The 19,766-nt window shown below is 41.9% G+C and overlaps 1 protein-coding gene and 1 long non-coding RNA gene across 6 annotated transcripts in view; one reads left to right on the top strand and one right to left on the bottom strand.

The window, feature by feature from the left end:
* The window catches only part of KIAA1549L (KIAA1549 like), a 292,080-nt gene that overhangs the window by 68,094 nt on the left and 204,220 nt on the right, over positions 1-19,766 (bottom strand). For all 5 annotated transcript variants that reach the window (XM_014602417.3, XM_019476980.2, XM_019476978.2 and 2 more), the window contains 3 exons: positions 16,311-16,492; positions 14,658-14,875; positions 7,146-7,275 (listed from right to left, as the gene is read on the bottom strand). In XM_014602417.3, the coding sequence (XP_014457903.3) occupies positions 7,146-7,275; positions 14,658-14,875; positions 16,311-16,492 (530 nt within the window). The remainder of the gene's footprint in view (positions 1-7,145; positions 7,276-14,657; positions 14,876-16,310; positions 16,493-19,766) is intronic.
* On the top strand, positions 12,904-17,260 carry LOC132248707 (uncharacterized). The gene is made up of 3 exons (XR_009460049.1): positions 12,904-12,960; positions 15,064-15,175; positions 16,544-17,260. It is a non-coding gene; the product is annotated as an uncharacterized LOC132248707 (long non-coding RNA).

A 19,766-nucleotide genomic window follows, 5' to 3' on the forward strand; every position in this document is an offset into this window, starting at 1 on the left:
CTGGACTCCAGACCACATGCTGCCAGGACCCAGAGTTGGGAGCTGGTGGAACTGAGAGTGCCCTCAGCTGCAGGATTCCCAGCCCTGGCTGGGCAGGGTGCACCCCTGCAACTGGGAGCCCATCAGCTAACAAGGCTCCCAACTGTAGGGGAGACCCAGCTACATGTGCAAATTAAAGGTTCAAAGCCACCAGCTATAAAGTTAGCACACATTTTCAAGGTCTAACTTTATAGCTGGTTGGAGCTTTTTATGGCATGATAGCTGCTTTGCATGCGTAGCTGGTCTCAAGGTAATTGTGTAATTAACCAGTTAATTGTGCAATACCTGTAGCATGTAAAGAGGGCCTCACACTTCTCAGACAACGTATCTACATTTTCATTAATGCACCGTGGTTCCTGCACATTTAATTTAGTACTTGTATAATCATGTTACTATACAGGAACTATAAAATACGTAAGGTTTTTCATTTATACATGCAGCTAAAAAGCCTCCAGTTACACAATGCTCCTAGTTTTGAGATTAATTGGTATAATTCTAACCTATTTCCTCATGACTGTAAAAGTGCTGGTGACTGGAATCCCACGAGAGATCTATTAATACTTCATGCTGAAATAAATCAGGTGCCATACTACATCCCTATAGTTAAGTCTTTACGCTCGTCAATTCTTAGATCCTTTCTTGTAAATGATAAACAGTTCTAAAAATATATTGTATGAATAGGGATTCTTCAAGAATATTTAATCTTAAAGCAACACAGTTTTGCAATCTGGCCTTATTTTAATAAAAGTACCACCTTACTAATTCTGGGTGGGATTGGTGATGAAAGAGTTACATTTATTCAAGTTTTAAAATACATGCTTGATTTTTACTATTTACTGTTTATTTTCACTTCCAGCTCAATATCATGAGAATTAGAATTATAAAAGAATACACACACACAATGTTGTGCTGGAAAGATCTGGCTATTTTTTTATGTCACCGCCATCTAATTGATAAAGCAAGCAATTCTCAATGGGGGTTCAAAAAGCTCAATTCTGTTAAGAGGTAAAGGGATCTTTTATTTAAGGTGTGTCTACACAAAAAATTTACTGATATAATTATATTGTTGTAACCATACCAGTACAACTTCCCCATACAGCTGTTAGTCCAGAATAAGAATGTCCATACCAGAGTTATGCAGGCATAACTACAACTGTTTAATTATACCAGTAAATTTTCTTGGGTGGAAAACACTTCAGGCTCATACAGTGAGAACATACACTTGCTTTTAAAGTAGGATGATCTCAGTTCTATTCCCAGGCACCAGTGGGAATTTCCAGGCGGCCCTGATGTACAATTTACAGGCAATTCTGAGGTCACAGACAGATAACAGCATTGTTATTTTAGAGTATGGGTCTGCTGAAAACTACCGACAGCCAAATTTCCTATTTGCCCAAATTTCCTGTAAGCCCTATTTCCAATCTATATACCTGACCAAGATGCCCATATTAAAGCCGACTGGTTTCCAGAGCAAACAGATAACCACAGTCAATAATAATCAGTGCATAAGAATGTTAAATCATATTCTCAGAGAAACATCATATACAGTCTAAAACACAAAATGAAATGACTTCTCTCATATCTGACAAATCAACTCAAACTCTGGCAGCTTTCAGCACTTTTCCTCTCCTAAAGTTTGTGGGAAAGAAAAGGTTTGAGCACAAGCAATCTCTGAAAATTCAGCTGGAACTGAAGGGCATTATAATACTGAACAAATTAATTGCTGACACATGTGGGTGCAAAAAACTTGACTCACTTCTGTTAAATCATGTTTTGTTTCCAGTAGGCATGAAACTGGACTGTCCTTACAGCTTCCCTTTCCTTTTTTTGCCCTAAGACCTCAAAAAAGTGTGATTTTCCTTCCCAGGTTACTGAGTTGGAAAGATAGAGAAGTTTTACTCTCTAACCACTTCTGCTCTGGTATTCTTCCCATTTCCCCCAGTTTCTTTTCCTCAGAAGCAACAAGGAAAAAAAATGAAATATTTGCAGTTGTACCTCCACTTTATCCCCTTGAGACCCTCTTATAGATTCTACTTACAATCATATGAAAGTAAGGCTGGAAAGGACCTCACAAAGTCATCTAGTCCAGCCCCCTGCTTAAGGCAGGATCTTCTCCAACTAAACCATCCCATCCAAGTGTCTGTCTAACCTGCTCTTGAAAGCTTCCAAGGATGGAGATTCCACAGCTCCTCCAGGCAGCCTGTCCCAGTGCTTGACCAGCCTCGTAGCCAGGAAGTTGCTCCTAATCTCCAACCTACATTTTCCCTGCTGCAGCTTGAGGCTGCTGCTCTTAGTCCTGTCCCCTACGGCCACAGAGAAAAACCAGTCTCCATCTTCTCTATAATCGCCCTTCAGGTATGTGAAGGCTGTTATCAAGTCTCTCCTCAGTCTTCTCTTCTCCACACTAAAAAACTAACTCTTTCAGCCTTTCCTCATAAGCCTCATCTCCTAGGCCCCCAATCATTTTGTTGTTGCTCTATGGTGGACTTTTTCCAAACTGTCTATGCCCCCATTGAAGTGAGGGGCCCCAAACCTGTGGAAGACTGAATTCAGACCAGAGTTAAGGTACAAAGCATTGCCACCAAAAGCCCTGAAAATCACAAGTCAGGCCTCAGAATTAAATGGGGGTCATAAAAATAATAGATTCTAAAGCTGCTTTTAGAATTAGTTCACATTTGCATACTTTTTTGGCACCCACAAGGGCTACAAAGTTCCTTTTTAAATTAAAGGAATTCTAAATTAAAGCTGAAGTTCTCAGTTAATAAGATGACTGCAGGTGCCAAGACAAGGAAAATGCCAAATCTCAAGAGACTTGTGCTGGAACTGTGAGAACTGAGAAAGTGATGACCATCATTTTATTCCTTCATATAGAATGGGAGTAGCCAACCTGTGGCACAGGTGCCACAAGTGACATGGGCAGCCTCTGTGTATGGCATGCAGCAGATGGGGGAGGGGACGGGTAGCAGTGGCAGATAGGGCAAGAAGCAGATAGCAAAGTAGTAGCTTGGTCAGGGAGCAAAGGGGAAAAGAGCAGAAAGCTGAGCAGCAAATGGTATAATGGAAAAGGATTGGAGTGGCCCTTGGGAAGGGTGTGGGGCTAATTTGTGGCATGCCTGCCAAGAAGGATGGCTCCCACTGATCTAGAATGCAGGGCAGGGTGGCAACCTTAGGGCACCTATGCACATGCGGCAAAGCTGCTCCAACATGCTGTAATTACAGTGCATTGGAGCAGACTGGAACATGACAATTACCAAGTCTGCTGGAGTGTAGTAATTACTCCAGCATCACGTGTATCAGTCCCTGTGCTGAAAAATGGCAGCAGGGGCACTTTAACTAAAGCCTGTTCTATGAGCTTTAGTTAAAGTGCCCCCACTGCCACTTTTCAGCACAGGGACACTGATACACATGATGCTCCAGGTGCTTTAATTAGAGGAGCTCTGGGAGCCGCTCTAATTAAAGTGCATCTCCCACCCCCTTCCTATCAACTCCTGGAGCATGTGTATAAACACCATTAGAAACTAACTAGTTCAGAGGCATGAGCTTTCCTAGACAACAATCTACTTTGTCAGATGCTAAGGTGCCAGCCTTTCCTACCTTTTGCTTGCCTTCAGACTAACCATGGCTAACTATTTCTCTCCCTCATCTAGTTACACATGCTGTTTTGCCAACCTTATTTTGCAAGAGTGCCTCTGTTTTCACCACTGTAAAGAGACAATGCACATTATTCCCGATGTTGTTGATACACAACAGGCAGGGCTGATGTCGTAGTATTTCCCATAATCTCAGAGAACCAGGGCAGAAGTGCTGCTCCTAGTCTTGCATACATGGTGTTCATCACTTTCTTTAAAGAGACAGCAGTGTACCAACTTAATTTAGAAGCGAAAAAAAAAACCTCAGTAAAAACTCTTGTGAGGTAGAATATAGTTACTTTTTCATATAGTCACTTTTTTGCTTATTTCCTTCAGAATGAGTACATTAATTAAACATTAAAATTTTGCTTTTATATTTCCCCCCTAAAGAAAGGAAATATAAAAGATATCCTTCTGATGACAACTCAGATGGTATCAAAGGTCTTCATTTCACTGCAAAGGAACACTCAGCTATGGACAATGATATTTCACAGCTTTCTTTTTCACACGCATGATCTGTGAGAGGCAGCATTCATTCATTCCCCTACTGATTTCCCTAATTCAGGAAGAGGCAAAATATGGCCTATGGGCCGAATCCAGCCCACCAGACAATTCCATTAGGCCTGTGGGGCCCCTCCATAAGCCCTTTCTAAGCCCTGGCCCTCACTGCCCCTCTACAAGCAGGCGCCTCCATGCAGGAGGTGCAGCTCCGGTTGTTAAGCAAACCCCCAATACACACCCCCCCCCAGCTTGGCATGACCCACCCATACCTCTGAACACACCCACAATCCCCACGGACACTCCCTCCCCCACCCCATCATACTCTCCCACATACCCCCACCCTAACCACACATACACACTCCTCCACACCCACCCTCACCCTCTGCTACACACCCCACCTACCACACACACACTCCTCAACCACACCGCCTCCCAAATACGCCCCCTTATGCCCTCCACAGACAATATACAAGAGTAAGACTTTATTCTGAGCTATGATGAAATCTCTTCTAGATACACTATGCAAGCACACACAAATCAGGACATTTTTTTTTAAATAAAATTAAAATAAGTTATAGTAGATGTTTGATTTTTTTTAGTATATGATTTGGTTTTATTTCCGGTTTCAAGATGGCAACCCCTGCTCCCTAAAGGAATACTTCCAAAGCAAGGTGAGGAACTTCCGGTTGGAAAAGGTCAGGGGTTAGGGGGAAGGACTTCTAGTCCCAAGATGGCAATCAGGGGGCGGGGAACCTGTCTGGGGGCAGGGCTACCCTTGTAGCCCTCAATAGCTCACCAAAATTCATTAAGCAGCCCTCCAGCTAAAATAATTACCAACCCCTGCCTTAATGGCACAGAGCTATATTAATTGGAACCACAAATAACTAAATCAAAGTAACAGGTTCCATAGAGCACCTCTAAAAGGCTACAAATCCCTAAGTATTGCCCATACTACTCATGGGCAACTGGTGCCTCTTGAGTCGGGGGGGGGCACATGCCCCCCCCCCAATACCAGTCAGCAACTGGGGGGGGGGTCCCCCAGCAGCCAATCTCACTCACCAAAAGCAGCCGTGCCACTTCCGGAAGTCCCACAGCCATTTTGAGAAGTGAAACAGCCACTTTTGCTGGCGGCCCTGCTCCCTGACCGGCGCTCACAGGGAGGGGGCACCGGCACTCCCGCCTGCCCACCTTCCCTTCATCTAAATAGGGAGCGCAGCCTGACAGGGGATGCACCAGCACTCTCAGGGGGTTCACATGCACCCCTGTGCATCCCCTATGCATTGCCACTGATACTACTAGTATAAATTAGTATACTAACAGGATTATCTTACCAGCTTCCAGGGTGCATGGCTAAGGGAAACAGTAAAGTAAAATTAATAAAGCTGTATATTTAATTATCTGCAAAAATGGTCTGAGGTCACATCCAGACAAGGCTTAAAGGAGCAATTTCTTACCCTGAAATGGTTGTTAACCAGAGCAGGTAGTCCAAGCACATATATGAGAAGAAGGTGCTATTAAAGTAAATTCTAAATGGCAAGAGTAAATATGAAGTAACTAAAGTTAATCTAATAATTAAGTTAGAGCCTCAAGAAAGAAATCAGACCAAAACGCAATACTTTTGACATTAAACTTCAGTTTGAGATTGGGACCTTTTGGACAGTGAATTAATTGTTTATCCTACTCACACCTGTTGTACCATGATCACATTCCCCTCACCCAACAAATGGCTTAAATTCAACACCATGCAAAAATAAAAAATAAGGAAGTTAGTAATAGAGATTCTAAAGACAAACTAAGTCAATTAACATGCTTAAACTCAATGTGGAAGCAAGTTAAGAAATGAATAGTTGTATGGACAGTATGCATATACCTGAACAAAAAAAAAAGCAAACAGCAAAAACCAGCATGGAGATATGGCAAAGTTCAAAATCTACTTGAGCCAAACAGAAACAGCAAATGTTATCAGAATCTTCATACAATTCTGAGATGGCAACACTGAAAATCTAAGAATTCCATCACCTAGAAGACTATTCAGTTCTGATCACCTTACCTTAAAAAGGGTAAAGCTAACAGAACAGGATCCAAGACATGCAAAGAAAATGACTGTAAGGAAGGGAAAATGTCTATATGAGAAGAGATTTCAAAATTCAGGACTGCTTATTTAAAAGGAGACACAACAGAATATAAAATATTGAATGTTGTAGAGAAACCATGTGGATGCTGCTTTTTGCCTTTGTAGGTATAAAAGAACAAGAGAACATATGCCATGTTGCCAACTTTCACATTTTTATTGCAAGTCTAACAAAAATATGGCATTTTATTTAAATCCCCAGTTCTTTCACAAAAGCAATCACATGAGAATCTGTTTAATTTTAAAACAGTTTTAGGTTATCATACCTGGGGAGAGAAGCTTTAAAATGTGACTCCAGTGTATCTTAACAGCTCAAGGCAAAGAAAGTAAAACATAATTTGGTATTTTATAAAGGTTTGTGGGTTTTAGATAATTTCAAGATTTTGTTTGTCTGAACATTTGCAGTTGGTAACAATATATATATATTAAAATTAACTTCTGGGACTCCTTGCCCTCAGGAGCAGTGCATTGGGCAGTGATGAGGATGTGGACTTTTAATTTCAAGCAAAAAAACAACAAAAGAAGATTAACATTGCTGCTACTTCTTGTAAGTAGTTGTGTGCTAAGTGCAATTATTAAAACAAAATAAAATTCAGAAAGCAACCTTGTTAGTATTGTTTTCCAAAAAGGATACTTTGTTAACTCTCCTCACATTGCAAAGTAACTTTCAGTTGGGAAGTTTGTTAAATATTCTGCAATTACTTTCAGTATTAAGAGGATATGATGCTCTGCAACATTCAGCTCTCAGCCGTACTGTAGGTCGTAACTTACCCTTTGCTTTTTATTTTTAATATTGAATTAAAGGCTTTGCTTATCAAATCATTGAGTAAGTCTGATAAACTTACATCATATCCACTGTTGCGAATTCCACGCCGTGGTCTCTCCCGAGTAACTAGAAGATCCATCTCAGTTTCTCCTGGGCTAGGACTGTTCAGAGACTGCCTGCTTCTATACACAGAATTCTTCATCTGTTGCCTAGAGCAAATGCAACAAGAAACTATTAAAATGAATGTAAGGAAGAAAAATAAATGACAGAGTGGTCTCCAAATCTAACCTTTATTCTGAAATTATTTTAATTATTAAAAAGTTACTTTTGAATAGAATACCCTTTTGATAACCACAGAACTGCTAAACGCATTCGGTTTTGTTTTCCTTAATTCAAATGCCTAAATTCAAACATAAAGAGAAGAGGCATCATAAACTAATGAATACCAGTTGAGATATGATCCAGGTGAATACCAGAAACTTTGTAGTTTGTAACAGATGCAATATAAAATAAATAAGTGTAATTAACAGTAAACTACCAAAGTCAGTGGGTGCTGAAGGTGCTAAGAAACTCTGAGTGTAGACAGAAGTAACTTTAGAAATGTTTCCAAGTAAAGTAGGATTGAAAATCTTTCAAAAGCCTCTCATTGCAGCTGCAGAACATGTGTATAGCCCCTGTGGTGCCCTCAGGCTGGAACTATTCAAAACTGCAGTGGCTGAATGAAGACTTTCCAGCCAGGGCGTGCTATATGGGGCTGTAGTGACCTGCAGTTCCACTGCCACCATGGGAAGATAGTGGGGTAGGCAAAGGGAAGTGGAAAGAGGAGAAGGAAAGCAGAGGTTGGGTCAGAGGAGCTTCTGACACTCCAGATGCACTCCTGAACCTCTTCTCTTCTGAAACTCTCTCTAATAAACAGTTATCAACCTGTGGAGTAAAGTCAATGGAGACAACTCTGTGCCACTACTCCCAGCCTTCGTAGCACAGTGCATAATGCAGGGTGGAAATGAAGTTAGGTCTGACTTCTGTACCATTCCACTGATCTAAAGTTGCAGTTGTGCAATTTTTACACCAACATCTTTTGAACCTCTCAGGATGGAGAGCTAGAGCTTAAGAAGGTAGAAGGAGGAATGTTTAGAGGAGTGCTCCGTTCAACTTGCCCTCTGAAGTAACATTCTCTTAAAGTGTATAAATTAAGCGTCCCCAAACTGCACTATGGACAAGGTCAGCTGTAGTTAACACCCAAAGGAGGGCAAAGGTGATGTGGTGCCTATCTTCAAGAAAGGGAGGAAAGTGGATCCAGCAAACTATAGGCTCATCAGCCTGACTTCTATCCCGGGGAAGATCTTAGAAAAGTTTATTAGGAGAACATCCTTAATGGACTGGCCGATGCCAACATCCTGAGGGATAGCCAGCACGAGTTTGTTGCGGATAGGTCTTGCTTGACCAATCTCATTTCCTTCTACGACCAGGTGACCTATCACCTGGACAAGGGAGAAGAGATTGACGTCATATATCTTGACTTCAAAAAAGCCTTCAATCTGGTATCCCATGATCACCTCTTGGCAAAACTGGCCAATTGTGGCCTTGGGTCCACCACGATCTGCTGGCTGGGAAATTGGCTCCATGGTCGGACCCAGAGGGTAGTAATTGATGGAAGTCAATCATCATGGTGCCCTGTAACCAGTGGGGTCCCCCAAGGCTCTGTGCTTGGACCCATATTGTTCAACATCTTCATTAATGATGTGGACATTGGAGTCAGAAGTGGACTAGCCAAGTTCACCGTGACAACAAACTTTGGGGCAAAGCATCCACACCAGAAGACAGGAGGGTGATCCAGGCTGACCTGGACAGGCTCAGCAAATGGACAGACAAGAACCTGATGGTGTTTAACACTGAAAAACACAAGGTTCTCCACCTTGGGAGGAAAAATCTGCAGCATCCTTTTAGGCTCGGCAGTGCTACACTGGCTAGCACTACGAAAGAAAGAGACTTGGGGGTCATCATTGACCACAAGATGAACATGAGCCTGCAATGTGATGCTGCGGCTAGTAAAGCGACCAAAACGTTGACTTGCATCCATAGATGCTTCTCAAGCAAATCCCAGGACGCCATTCTCCCCTTCTACTCAGCCTTGGTGAGGCCGCAGCTAGAGTACTGCATCCAGTTTTGGGCCCCACAATTCAAAAACAATGTGGAGAAGCTTGAGAGAGTCCAGAGAAGGGCCATGCACATGATCAGAGGTCAGGAAAACAGACCTTACAGTGACAGGCTGAGAGCTATGGGGCTCTTTAGCCTGGAAAAGTGCAGGCTCAGGGGTGATCTGATGGTCCCCTATAAGTTTATCAGGGGTGAGCACCAGTATCTGTGGGAATGTTTATTCACCAGAGCGCCCCAAGGGATGACAAGGTCGAATGGTTACAAACTACTGCAAGACCAGTTCAGGCTGGACATGAGGAAGAATTTCTTCATTGTCCGAGCCCCCAAGGTCTGGAACAGCCTGCCATTGGAGGTGGTTCAAGCACCTACATGGTACATCTTCAAGAATAAATTGAATGCTTATCTTGCTGGGATCCTATGATCCCAGCTGACTTCCTGCCCTTTGGGCAGGGGGCTGGACTCAATGATCTTCCAAGGTCCCTTCCAGCCCTAATTTCTATGAAATTTATGAAATAAAGATCATCCCTTGGAGGATGGAAAACCAAATGATCACACTATCCTGTAGTTGTTCTGAATCTCTCCCTTTTCTATCAATCTTTTTTTTCTGTGTTGCTGGAACACTGTAAAACAGAAATAAATCATCCCTTTGGAAACTACACAATACATGCACATGCTTATATTCTGTAGCAAGGGTCATCAAGCTGTGGTATGTCAGTATTCCCTCCTCTGTATGGTAATCACTGATCTTGTAATTATATAGCAGTGTAATTTCCCAGTAGAGTAGCTACATGGTTATTACTGTATAATATATAGTTATTTTTGTCTGCCTAGATAAAATGATCAGACATTTGAAAATTCCAGGGGCCTTACTGGTTCAGGGAATTATAGGAGTTTAGGAATAAACTCCTCTCTAGACATATTATTGAATACTTTTATATTGTATGTATATTATCAACCTTCTTCTGCAGACACAGATATGGAAGCAGACTGGCCCTGAATGTGATCTGGTATGACAATGCATATGTTCCAAAATTAGAGGTTTCTAGAACTGTATACTTCTCTTTCAAGGGGACATGTTCTGCAGCTTAATCAACTAGTGGTACATTATCAAGAAGTTTCAAATACATGGCATCTAATACATGTGCATTCTTGATCTGATTACAAACAATTAAGGAAAAAGACCCAGAGCAGTGCATATCATCAGCAGACTTACCACAATTGCCCTGAGATTGCCAATTAGCTGATTTAAAGAAGATTCACTAAAGAGAAGGGAGGTATCAACATAAACAACTAGCATTCAAATAGGTTTGCAAGTGTCTTCTGGGAACAAAAGCAAAATTCTGTGGTGCCCAGAAGGCTGAAAGGGATGCAGAGCACAGGCATGTGGATACTTGAAAAAACCAAATTATTTAGAGCTATTGTTTTATAAACAAAATTTAAAATGCTGTTTAACACAAATCGGAATATATAAAGGTCAGCTTGAATAATGTAAATAATTCCTTTTTTTTCCTGTTACATTTTGGAAGTGTCATACATTAATGACAGCTTCACAGTTAGAACAAGAGGAGAACAGGACTTTTTCCCAGAGCTCTGAAATTTTTATCTTTTTACCTACTCCTAAAGATTATTTAAAACAATTAACTGTATGTGCAGCTTTTTAAAATACAGGTTTTTAATTCCATATCAATACATAGAAAATGATACAAAGCAAAATCTTATTGTTCTTATTCTGAAGTAGGTATCATTTAAGAGTAATGTTTTTATTATGGAATTATAGTGATAGTAATTAATCTAGTACTTTGCAATATAATTTTCCTGTACTCATCCAGTATCATATTATTGCTCTACAGCATATACTTAGCTGTGCTGTTAGTATGGCAACTGTTTAACTGCTTATTAGTAAGACAATGTAAGTTTACTTGAGAGACAAACATTCCCAAATTTTGGAAATGCATCATATTTTTAGCTCCCATAGTCCATATTTAGTGAAAAGATATCTGTACTCTTCACACAGTCGTGGTTTATTGCTTCAGGTAAAGAGGAAAGGGAAATCATTCCCCAAAGTTTAGTGTACATACCTTGATGCATTTTTTCATAACCAGGAGATACTGAAATAGTCTCTAAGATTTACATAATACATTAGAGAGAATACCTAGAAAAAGAGCACTGCAGGATCTCTTAGTATATCAATTTATGAAAAGAAAATGGTCAGTATTAAAGTTTCATGTGTAAAGTGTTAAACATCTCCCACATCTCTTAGAGTACATAACAAACCCCTAAGACATGGTTTCAGTACTGCACTGTATGTACTGTAAATATTAATGTTCATGTTTCTACATTCCTCAACTATAGTCTCAGGACAGATGGTGCTAATAAAATAGAACTATTGTATCATGCTAATGCTCAATATCTTACCTTTCCTGTGCATATGTAACAATTGTTCCTCCCTCACTGGAGATCTGTAAAAGAACTGATGCTCTGACCCTCCAGCAAGGACACCAGATACAGTTTAATCAGAATCTTTATTCTTCCATTGACCTGTACAACCCTGGGACAAGTCTTCCTGAGCACAGTCTCCTTCAGTCATTTAACTCTCTCCAGGCCCCTGGGTACACAAGCTCATTTGGCTTCAGCAATTGCTTATATTCCAAGACAACCTTTCCTTTAGAATTCCTGTTACAACCTCTCATCTCTGTCCACAGAAGGTAATTGTGGCAGCTATTCTGAATGCAAAGGCCCTTTATTATTGCTCCTTTAAGTACTGATGCTGTTAAATCTATTAGCAAAGCTCCAATCTGAACTAATCAGACAATGAGAACAGAATGGAGATCTCTATCCATGAGGAGTATGAAGAAGAAGAGTATTTGTATATACTCCTTCCCTTTCTACAATAATCTCCTGATGTCATTTTCCTCTGACTACATAAAGGATTACAATGTGGTAAAAAACTACACATAATTTGAGGTGGTGTGACATCTCAGTGGGAGCCCTAAAGAGATACTACTTCAGACAGTCACAATGCCTCCCCACAGATCTCCTGTATGACACAAAAATGGGCATGCTATGCAACTCCTCTGTAGGCCAGCTTGACTGGCAGGTGAGGGGTAAGACTGTTGGGACCTCCTCTTTATGGACAGCCTGTGCTTCAGGAAGCATTGATAAAGGACTTAGCAGACAGAAGCATCTGCAACAGCGAGCAGCCTCTGTGCAATGGATCTAAATAGGATGAAGAGGAAATTTGTACCCTTTTTTGTGAATTCTCTTGAGTACAGAGATGAGCATTCTATATTCGTAAATTACTTCCAAGGGCCAACACAGTGCTACACAAACACTGGCTATGTTATACAACCACCTCTTCTCAATTTAAAGAGGAGTTAATTACGCCATAGATTAAATGACTTGTCGAGATCACAGCAATCCACAGAGTACACTTATAGCCTTGCAGACATCATTATCTGCTAAACAAGCTACTGAAATAAATCGACCTTATGATGTTCAGGTAATACTGCTAGGTTTTAAAAAGTTATTTATTTGTAAGGTCCAACTTTGGAAATAATTGCAGGTGTGTGTGCACTGTGTGCCTGCCACTTCAAGGGCCTGGAGCTGGCAGCCTCCAGGTGCCTGATGAGGGCAGCCATTTTGAGGCAAGGGCTGCCTTTATAAACAAGGCAGTTTGGCTGCAGGAGGCCCAGGCAGCAACATTGCCTGGCTGAAGGGCTGCTGAGAATGACCTGGAGGTAAGGGGGAGCTGCAAGGGGATGATAAGGAGGCTCCTGGTCCTGGGCATGACCTGAAACTGCACCCTGCTGGGAGTGGGTGACCTGGTGGGGCTCTCAGTGGCGCGGGAGCCCCCAGGAAATGCCAGGCCAGCTATCACCCTGGTGAAAGGTGGGTCGGGGTGCCTTAACCCTTAGCTCCCACCACTGGGTGGGTAACCCTATGTTTGGAGGGGCCCAGAGGGTGGACCCTGAGAGAGTGATTGCGTACAGAGTGTGGTGCTGCGGTTGCCCCTGGGAGAAGGGAGTAGTGGCATGGTGAGGCCCGAGAATAGAGAGTGAGGGGCTAGAGACCCAGCCCAAAGGAGAGAGTACCCTCGACTGGCCCAAGCTGGGGCCAGGACCAGGAAGGTCAAAAGGGTCAGGTGCCCACCACGAGGGACGCCCAAGAGCTGGGGGCCTGGGGTTCCGACTGGCCTGGAGGTGGGCCAGGGCAAGAGGCTGAAGGTCCTGGGGGGACCACACCCAAGAGGGGAAAGTAGCTTCGGGGGGGCTAGGTAGCCTGGATGAAGGCGGAGAGGCCGCCCGATAAGAGAGGATCATTGAGGGGTCCTGTATGGATGATTCTGGGGCCCAGTGTGGGGCCGGTGACTATGTGAACACCATGATGCCATCTGCGAGGCTTGGGCTGCGGTATTGGGGAGGTAGGAGCCGCAGAGAGCGCCCCCTGGCATCGGGGCACAAAATGGGTAGCCTCCCACTTAATTGTCATCTTAATTGTATCAATTAACATCAAAGGTGTGCTGGGAGAGATAGGCGGGCGGTTGCCCAGAGACAGGTGGGCGGGCTGTGGAGATTGGCCCCAAGGTGGCCCCCTGTCACAGTGTGCTTGCAACAAAACAATGGTTTAGAAACTGTTGCACTTTGCCAAAGAGCAGTTTTGGATGCCAACTTTTGGGCCTAAGTCCATTTCTATTCTTTGAGTAAAGGCTATTATCATACTTCCAGTTTAGTTATTTTGAAAAAAATGGCTCTCAAAATACATGAAAAATCTACCCTTCAAATATCATTTTTCTTTCCACTTTTTCCTTTGTTACCATGTTACAACATACCGCACGTTCAGGAATTTTCCAGATATAATCAGTTTTCTTCATTAAACAGGAGACACCAAACAAATAAAATAGCATGTAAAAGATTTTCTTCATCAGTGACAGACATTTCCACTTGAGATAATTGTTCTTCTTATAGTCCATGGGTAATGCCAATCCCATAACAAGGATGGAACTTTATATTAAAACTAGCCAATTGCCCGTCAAGAATAAAGGAGGAAGGGGAAGAGGGGCGGGGACAGAGCACCGCCACCCACCAGCCTGAGCCACCGCCTCCTCCCAAGGAGGAGCTTGTCCTGCCATCCCCCTCCACCAGTACCCCACGCCATCGCTGCCTCCAGCATCGCTGGCCTCGCCGCCCTCCCCCGGCTCTGCTCCTCAGGGCAGCAGAGCACCACCATGATGAAAGGGACAGAGCAGCGGGGTGAGCCCAGTGCTACTGGCCTTGCCCCCTCACCCCCCCACCACCACCACCCTGTCCCCGCCATCATGGAGGCGCTCCACACTCTGATTGAATGTTTTACTAACCAATCGGAGTGCTCCAAGAGCATTACAGACAAAGACAGATAGACTAATGTCTTTATTATATAAGATGCACAAACATCTCACCTGTTTTTAGGCTCTGCAAATGGAGAAGATACATCTATTTCTGGATCCAAACCATGATCTATTTCTTTTTGAGGTTTTTCATATAGCTTTCTTCTTTCTGTCAGTCCCTTATTGTTATCAACCTGAGGAAAATCGTAGTACCCTTTCCTCTTGGCTTTCAAGCGCAGCTTGTTGCGATAATGTTCTATGTCAGACTTCTGCTTCAAGGCTTTGTTCACCTAGAAGAAAGCAAAAGGACTTCTAGATAAAAGTAACATGCTGATGAATTATAAACTATGTTTTGAAAGTGTATTTGATGCACAATGTGTATTGCTTTGGATTGTGCCTCTTGGACCACAATACACCATCTGTCAACAGTAGGGAAGTACAAGCGAATGGAGTCACTCTATTTTGTATCATTTGGCAGATGGTTGAATAATTGTAGCCTAATGGAACTCTATACCTCCTAACGGTGACTCCATTTACACCCCCTGAAGAAGAACGCTGAGGATGTCAGCCAATCATCTTCACAATCAAAAGTAATGTTTGTTTTCAGGGAGGATGGGGGGGGATGGGGAAGTATTTTATACATTTGAACAAATTGAAGCTCTTCTCCAAAGTCAATGTAAAAATGTTGAAAGTACCTAGTTTTTGTGTTAAAAGGCAAATGCCACAAATCTCTTTATGAACTCCACAACGTTCCTGGGTCTTACTCAGATGATGCACAGCTACTATTCCTTGAAAGAAAATAGGTACTGAATATAAGTTACTGCTCCGGGGAATCAATAGCTGTGACACTTCAGGGCTTAAAGTACAAAACTAAACATGATATTAACCCAAGTTTAAATCCTCACACAGTCTGTCAGAGTTATTATTTACTGTGCTCTAGCCTGAAAGTAATGTTGGGTTTGACCCGTAAAGAGCCAAGGGCAAGATTCTGGGTGGCCCTCACATGAGTGCTTAGCCTGAAGGGCACAAAAGAAACCTTCCCCCAACTCCAAGACATTGCACAAATATAAATTCTCTGACCCCCTCAGTAAATCAGCATGTTTCTATGAACATTACATAGAAAACGCTTGTAAAATAACATAAATCTCAGAGAAAAAGGGTGGTACTTCGTTAACAGTCCAATTAAGCACCAATTCAAAATCACTTTGGTCCAAGAGGAAAGTAATTGTGCCTAGTATGTAGGCTGAAGCACAGATTGTACAAGGCCTGGCTTAGTTCCTACCCACCTGGCTTTTAGTAGGCAGAAGAGTTTAGTGAACAGAAACCTGGCTCTCACTTAAGAGAGCCTGGTTCAGTTCCCAGCTCAGTGATTTCCTGTGTAACTTTGCACAGACGTTCTAAGACGGTGTCCCTCCAATCCACATTTTATAAAAGGGAAGTCTTGGGAAAATTAAATCCCTTACTGGCTCCCAGGTATTTGAACAGTGCAGTGCTGGAGTCCACAGACAGACTGACTGGCTCCTTTAGGGCACCATGTATTCATAGATACAGAACCATAGTCTCCACACACTCTGAGCACAATCTGCACTTGTTACAGGATTTTACAAAAGATATGCAGTTGAGTGAAAGGATGCTAGTATTCTTCTTCTCTCTTCACTCTACTTGACTAAAGTCCAGTATATTGTCAAGGAAAATACATGTGAAACACTATCAATTGGCCCTTACCTCCCCATTAATGATGGCAGATTCCTGGCTCCTATCTGATGCAGCATGGACAGGAGGCAATGCCATAGGTTTTATAGCAATCAGTTGTACAGATCCAGAAGATGTGTCGAAGGGATCAATGGCAGACTTAGCAATGCTGTTATCAAAGAGAATGTCTCCTTCCTCTTCATCACTTATGGGCACTAAAGCACATTACGTTTATTCAGTATATGATCTAAATTATTTTATTGCAGGTACACAAGAAAACTAAGTGAACACAGGCAATAGCTTAATACTGAAGTGTTTGATCCACTTTGCCTGAAGACTTCTACAACTGGAAAACTTGGACTTCAAACAGAATAAAGTTTTTCATGCAAGGTGTCATATCAAAAACAGGCACCCCAAAAGGAATATTTGTTTCCAAAAAGTCTGTGCCATTGAGATGGAAGAAAAAACAAAAACTGAATGATGTAGAAAGAAATGGTAGGAAAATGACAATGGAAGAAAAGTATGCCCTCCTCCACATGTTATATGAAAAAAGTTGATGTGACAGTTTTCAAATGCCAGTGCTGAATACAAATATCTAGCACATTTTCTTTTAACAGAGCTTTTTTCAAATCTGAAAATAAAGCCACTGATTTTTAGGAAGGTCTGCAAAGACAATTACTACTTAAAATACACAAGTTAAACTAAAGTTACTATGCAGACATGCTCAAGGACTACCACTTTCCGAGCTCGTGTCATTTTGCAAAAAATTAACCATTCAAATTTGTAAAGAGAAAGTAGAGGATTCCTGATGTAAAACATCTCTGAAAGTCTTAATATTTAAGCGGCACGGTCTTCATTTTTATACATCTGCTTAAATGTGCACCCTCCTTCAGTTCAAATTGGCAATTTTCCAAAGTTTTGTTGGTAAGCCAGCATCATGCTGTCAGTCATGAATACCTAGACCTACTTTTTCCCATTTTGCAAAAAAAAATATATATATATATTATATAAATATATATATATTATAATATATTTATATATATATTATATATATATATATATATATAATAAAAAGTATGGAGCAAGTTCTGCAGAGATCCTTACAAACACTTTTAAATAACTGTCTTATTAAAGAGAGGAATATTTGTTCTCTCTCAAATGACAGGAGTAGAAATCAGCTTCTGCTGAAGGACAAAGTGGTATGCTCACAACTTACTTCCTGTGAAAATATATGCCATTTTAATTTTTAATCATCAAAAGAATTAGAATGGAGCCATAGGAGACAGTAGATAGTTTCAGAAAAAAAATATTTGATTGTACTTGCATAACAAATGTAACCGACTGTATAAGTGTATTCATCTTGCTCTCTGAATTCACAGTAGAGTAAGTTGTCACTATTTGAAATGCTAAGAAATATACAGGTTATATAATGGTGTTACTAAATAATATCTCTCAGGATTTATAAAGCTGTACAAATACAATTGTCGTCATTTTAGTCTGTCTAGAAGTCCTCTCAGACTCTTAAAAGTGTAGTTAAAACACACTGCCATGAATCTGATAAACTTGCAGTGGTAAAGAGGGACGAAAACTTGGTCCCATTGAAGTCACCAGAAAAACGAATGACTTCTGTGGGACCAAGGTTTCAATTAGATCAGTGTTGCTCAACCTTTTGGTGCTACAGGTCAGATGAGTGGCATAGGGCAAGTCTATGGGCTGGATTGGACCCTGAACACCAGAATCATTCCTGTGCCACCAGATTGGGACCCATGCCCCTCCCTTGGTCCTGCAACCCAGATAAGGGCCCTGCACCACCACCTTCAGCTCCATGGCACCAGATGGGGGCACCACACTGCTTTGCTTGGCCCCATGCTGCCAGATCCAGGCCCCACCCTGCCTTCACCTGGCCCATGTGCCCGGATTGGGCCCTAGGCCACCTCTGGGCACTGATCTAGTATGCTATGTGGCCCATGGGGCTCCCCATAAGTCCAGAAATTTGGCAGCAGAGGAGCAGCAAATGCAGCCTCTGCTCCACAACTGTCAAATGTTCAGATCCATGGGGACCCCCTGGGGGCTGGATGCTGTGGCTCCACAGGCTGGATCTGGCCTGTGGGCCAGGGTTTGAGCACCCTCTGAATTGGATGAACAGCCTGAAATTTATATAAACAGGGCTTTGGCCCTAAATGCCTGGACATAATAACCATTCTAATATAAGTATTTCTGGGAGGGGAGGGTTGTGCAGGGTGGTAAATGACTGCTGTTAATGGTGCAGCTCAGGTATATAAGCCAGGCGTATAAGGTAGCACAATGACTTAGCCGGAAGTAAGTTTTAAATTCAGACTCAAATTCAAATGTCAAACCTGTCTTAAAGACAGACACAAACATTGCCTCAATCTTCATTGTCTTGTCTTTTCTCCAAATCTTCCATTAGAAAATAGAAATGCTTTCAAACTTTCTCTGGGTTTCACACTTTCCAGTAAGCTCTAGAGCAGTGGTTCTTAACCTTTTTGCACTTGAGGCACCCTTCACTGGACTCAAGGCACCACTCCTTAACTTCTAGGAATTAACTGGCACCCAGATTCAAAAACTAATTTCTATGTTACCATGCTTACCTCCTTGTACAGAGGTTGGGCAATGGAGATGGAGAATCATCCAGTCAGGGGCAAGCCTGAGCCTGTGCTTATTTGCTTAATTTATCTGCTTATCTCCTCATACCTTGTGGCACCCTTCAAAGGATCTGGCAGCACTCTGGCTGAGAATCACTGCTCTAGAGACAGCAAATGAGCAAAACCATCTTACCAACATGAAGCATTTCCAAGTAACCATGCTTGCAGACTAAACTGTCCCTGCAGCAATGAGCTCCATGCAGACAGAGCCCTATACCTGTGTGAAACACGGCTGACTATTAACAGGCTTCATTCTAGGTGCAGGACTTCACCTGTCCAGAACTCATTGGTGGAGAAGGTTCAAAGTGTTTTGCTTGGTTACACAAAATCCTCCACTTGCCAGGCTCATATTCATTCAATACAAAGAGAAATGAGCAATAAAAAGAATCAGAAATCACAAAGGGCAGCTACTTCCAATATGCGGTATTAACACATAACAACATACTTTCCTCACATATAATATTAGTAAGCACATCTCCTGCAGCCAGACAGGCACTTTTTGTGAAGCTATATTAATGATACCAGAAATTAGATGTTTATTCCACATTAACTGAACATTTGCTGAGCTCAATTAATTCTCTTTTTTTGTCTGTTACATTTCTTTGCATTGACAGATAAATGATAAAACAAAGATGCAATTTATAGATATTGGCAAATTGTTGTAGATTAGCTATACAGTGAACTGTAAGAAAGCACCACAGGCACTTTAATGTTGGCTCTGATTTGTCTCTTTCCCAGAGAATTCACAGTAAATGCTCAGAATGAGATTAAAGTCCAAGACACTATATACATCACGAAGAAACTGAGCAAAGGAAGCTCACATGAA

Source organism: Alligator mississippiensis, chromosome 2, assembly GCF_030867095.1.
Source record: "Alligator mississippiensis isolate rAllMis1 chromosome 2, rAllMis1, whole genome shotgun sequence".
Classification (NCBI taxonomy): Eukaryota; Metazoa; Chordata; order Crocodylia; family Alligatoridae; genus Alligator; species Alligator mississippiensis.